The 4043-nt window shown below is 28.6% G+C and overlaps 1 protein-coding gene across 7 annotated transcripts in view; it reads left to right on the top strand.

Annotated features, from left to right (window-relative positions):
• LOC117176861 (tafazzin homolog) overlaps positions 1-3247 on the top strand; it is a 27972-nt gene extending 24725 nt beyond the window's left edge. For all 7 annotated transcript variants that reach the window (XM_033367210.1, XM_033367208.1, XM_033367206.1 and 4 more), the window contains exon 6: positions 2704-3247. In XM_033367210.1, the coding sequence (XP_033223101.1) occupies positions 2704-2743 (40 nt within the window). In that variant the 3' untranslated portion in view covers positions 2744-3247. The remainder of the gene's footprint in view (positions 1-2703) is intronic.
• Positions 3248-4043: the final 796 nt, after the last annotated feature.

Raw genomic sequence — 4043 nt, 5'->3', positions numbered from 1 at the left:
ATCATATCATGGATTTTTTCGACATTTTCTGGTGTAGTGACCTCTTTTGGGCGCCCAGATCGTTCAGCATCAACTGTGCTCGTACGGCCACAACGAACCTCGATAAACAACTTATGAATCGTTCCAATCGACGGTGCAGAGTCCGGGTAATACTTATCCAACTTGGCCTTGGTCTCTGATATCGTTTTCTTGCGAAGATAGTAGTGTTTAATCAAAACTCGAAACTCAGATTTTTCCATATAAAAAAAAACTCGGAGGTTAGTCGCTTCTCAGTGCTGTAACTTGTAAATGCGTAAACATAAATGGCTGAAGTTTTGACAGGCGTCATTTCAAGGATCAAGCTCGACGAAAATGGTTCACATTAGTGAATACTAATGTCATCTCTTAGAATTTTCAGGTACTTATCAGACTGCCTAGTATATAGTATATAGGCAATCAAGTCATCGTATTTTTGTTCAAAAATATCAATTCCTGATGAAAAACACTAACATAACCTAAAGTTGTTCGAAATTATAAATTTAATTTTTGAAGTCGAAGTCAAGTGATTTTTTTTTTAAATAAAAGATTTTTTGCAAAAATTGCTCATTATTTTTAAAATATTGTGCATATTCGAAATATAATGATTTTTCATAAAAATAACAATTTCAGACGGAAAAAACTAATATAACTAATGTTTTCTGTTTAGCAGTGTCATAAATCAAGTTTAAGATATATTTAAACCTCCTAAGGGGCCATTCACAAAATACGTGATACATTTTTCAGGATTTTTCATGGAGAATGATACTTCGACAGACCCCCACCCTCCCCTAAACGTATCACGTATTTTGTGAATGACCCCTAAGTTCAACAGTTCAAAATTGGAATTTTCGATTTTAATAATTTTTAGCAGTTTCATTTTCAAGAATTAAATTGTTAAAAGTTACATTTGAAACTGTTGAAAATTTAAGAAAATTGAAAGTTCAATTAACAGTTAAAAATTTAATTTTTCTTCAGTTCTTAATGTTCTTCAATTTTCAACTGATAAAAATTCAATTTTTTACGACGAAAAACATTAACGTAATCAACATTTGTTCAGGGCTTCTAAATCTTGTCAAAATTATAATGAGTTTTGTTTAAAAATACCAATTGCAGCTGAAACACACACACGTAACCTAAAGTTGTAAAAACATTGTAAATATTCATTGAAATCTAATTATTTTTATTTTTAAACCAACAATTGCCGACGAAAAAGACTAACATAAGGTAACAGCCAATTGCTGGAAATTATAAGTTTTCTATGAAATAACAAAATTGCAAATCTTTGTATTTAAAATTTATATCGATATTTTTAGTGAAAACCTTAACCTACAATTGTGCAAGAAATTTTTATCTTTCTTTGAATCTAATACATTTTTCACCAAAATACCGTCTTTTGGTGTAAAATGCCATAGAAACCAAAAAATGTTAAAAGTGAATCTTCTTGAAAATCCAGTTTTCTTTTTTAAAAAACCGATTCCTGTGAAGAACGTTAATATTTTCTGAAACTGTTCAAAAATTGTAAATCTTGTTCGTGCTGTAATGATTTTTATTTTAAAACACCAAATTTTTGTATGTAAAACGCTAACGTAACCTAAAATTGTTCAAAATTATGAACTTTTAAAATCTAATGAGTTTTGTTCTAAAATGTCAAATTCTGGTAACACACAACAAACCGAAAAACTTAATTTGTGAATTTGTTTTCTATAAAATCTAATAATTTGTTTATTACAAGTATCCGCCTTCCCAGTGTAAAACGTTAACTCGTATACTCGTTTCCAGCGAGAAACTCTAACATAAAACATGCATAATATTTTTAATATTTTAATAAATTATTTGAAACTTTTAATTTAAATTGATTAAAAGGTATGAAAATGCACAAATGATTCTCAATTAGCATAGGCTTTCCTCTTTAGATTTAATTTTCAAATTTTCAAATTAAAGATATAAAACTTCATGTAATGAAAAGCCAATCAGATTTTCAATGAGAATGTTTAAATTATTTACAAAACTTTAACGACTTATTTTTAGTACAAATTGTTTATATACATACCAAATAATTTTCGAATATATTGCAACTTTAAAACAATGTTTCCATCATTTTTTGACTGTTTTATACTTATGTAATTTTTTTTTAATCTTTAAATTCCTAAAACGGAAAAATGTCTCCATTAGGCTACATTTAATTTAATCACAAAAGTTTCTTAATCAAATTTTTGATTTTCTTTCTCATTGCACAGTCACACAAAAAAAGTGTGCGGAGCAGAAAAAACGACTTACATAGTGTTGCAGTTTTGGTCGAGATTGGTCAAATTAGAAAAAATCCGAAAAGATAAAACCTTAAAAAGACCCATATAAATCACCAAATGATTTTTCCCGATAGAGACCAAAAATAGACACAGTACCATCTGTCTCAGAACTTTATACGTCATTAATACATGATGCATTCCAAAAAAATTCGAATCAATTTTGATGACTCTTACCTACCACATTATTCACGATGTCATTTGCAACGAGCTTCCGGCTATGATTAATAACAAATGTCATTTAAGACTCAAACTCAAAGCAGTAAACCAGTATCTACTCTCTCTTTATTAGCACAAAGAAATATTACTCCTTGCTCGCAAAAGCTTTCCTTCTCATGATCAAGCTCATCGTTCTAACTTAAAAACATGTTTCTTTTTTCAGATTACAGACGGTAACGGAGGAACTTCACAGCCAGTATTAATGTAAAAAGACGGCTTTTGCCGTATAATACTAGACAAAATATGCATAATGCATGCGACGATTACTGGCGTGTAACAAAACGAAGAGAATAAGTCCTTTAAAGGAAGGACGCTTTAGTCAAAGTGATTTTAATTGTATTTTTATACTAAATGCGCCATTCCAGAATTCCTGCCAGTCTCTTAGAGTCAGTGAATAGAGCTTGAGACAGTAAATGGTACGCGATTCTAACCCTTGCCCACTGCATATATTTTTAAATTCGTTGATGGCGCAATTGTACATACACTTATGTAAATTTAATGAATTTTTAATAATCGAATTTTCCTATGCAAATTAGTGGTCACGGCACGAGTCACCAAAAAGAATGAAAGTGAATATAAGAGTAGAGCGAACAAACACGGAAAATTATCGGCACGAATTATTATTGAATTAATAAGGAATGCGTATTATACATATTTTATTCACTGTAAAATAAGGACGAATATTAAAGTACATTTTCTAATATTGAGAATATTCTATTATTGAGAATATTGAGTGACGGAAAAATACGTTTTTATTGTTTTTGTGAAGCTAGCGAGTATTTTAATTTGGAAGTTTTTTTTTTTAATTTTAATGAATGAAAATTCGATGTAATTTAAAAACGTTTAGAAAAAAGTTAAAAACATCTGTTGCATCATGGTATCAGTTTCAATGGTCAAGTTTACTAACGTTGAAAGGTTAATCAAGAGTTGCACAACAAATGTTATTCATTCTTTCAACGAGAAAATGTTTTTAATTCCATTTGTATTTTTAACGATTTTAAAGATGTATTTTGTTAAAAGTATGTATTAAAATAATTTACATAAGGAATCTAAATACACGTTTTTTTATTTTAGTTTTAGATTAAATTTTTCTGTATTGCTCGTTTCTTTGAATTACATTTGAAATGTTTAAAATATTTTATCAATTTTTGTGATGAAATGAAGAAGTTTCATTATAAATTTTTAGAATTCCTATACATTAACTAAGTAAAAACTTCAAAGAAACCTGAAGAGGTTTCGGGAAAAGGCTTACGATTCCAAAGGATTTTAAAAGAATTTCGACGGATTTCAGTAGTGTTAAAGACACTCGAAAAGGTATTTTAATTAATTTTTCAGGATCTCAAAGAATTTGATAGAACTTTCTGGAAATTCTGAACGAAAGTTTTTAAAAAATTGCTTTGTAAATGAGAAAAAGTGCGAAAATGATGCTTTATTAAGTTATTAAGCAATTATAAAATAAACTTATAATTCATATTTTTATTTAAAGAGAGAACAATATTTCTA

Source organism: Belonocnema kinseyi, chromosome 7 (genome assembly GCF_010883055.1).
Source record: "Belonocnema kinseyi isolate 2016_QV_RU_SX_M_011 chromosome 7, B_treatae_v1, whole genome shotgun sequence".
NCBI classification, from domain to species: Eukaryota; Metazoa; Arthropoda; class Insecta; order Hymenoptera; family Cynipidae; genus Belonocnema; species Belonocnema kinseyi.
This window is presented reverse-complemented; position numbering and strand designations above follow the sequence as displayed.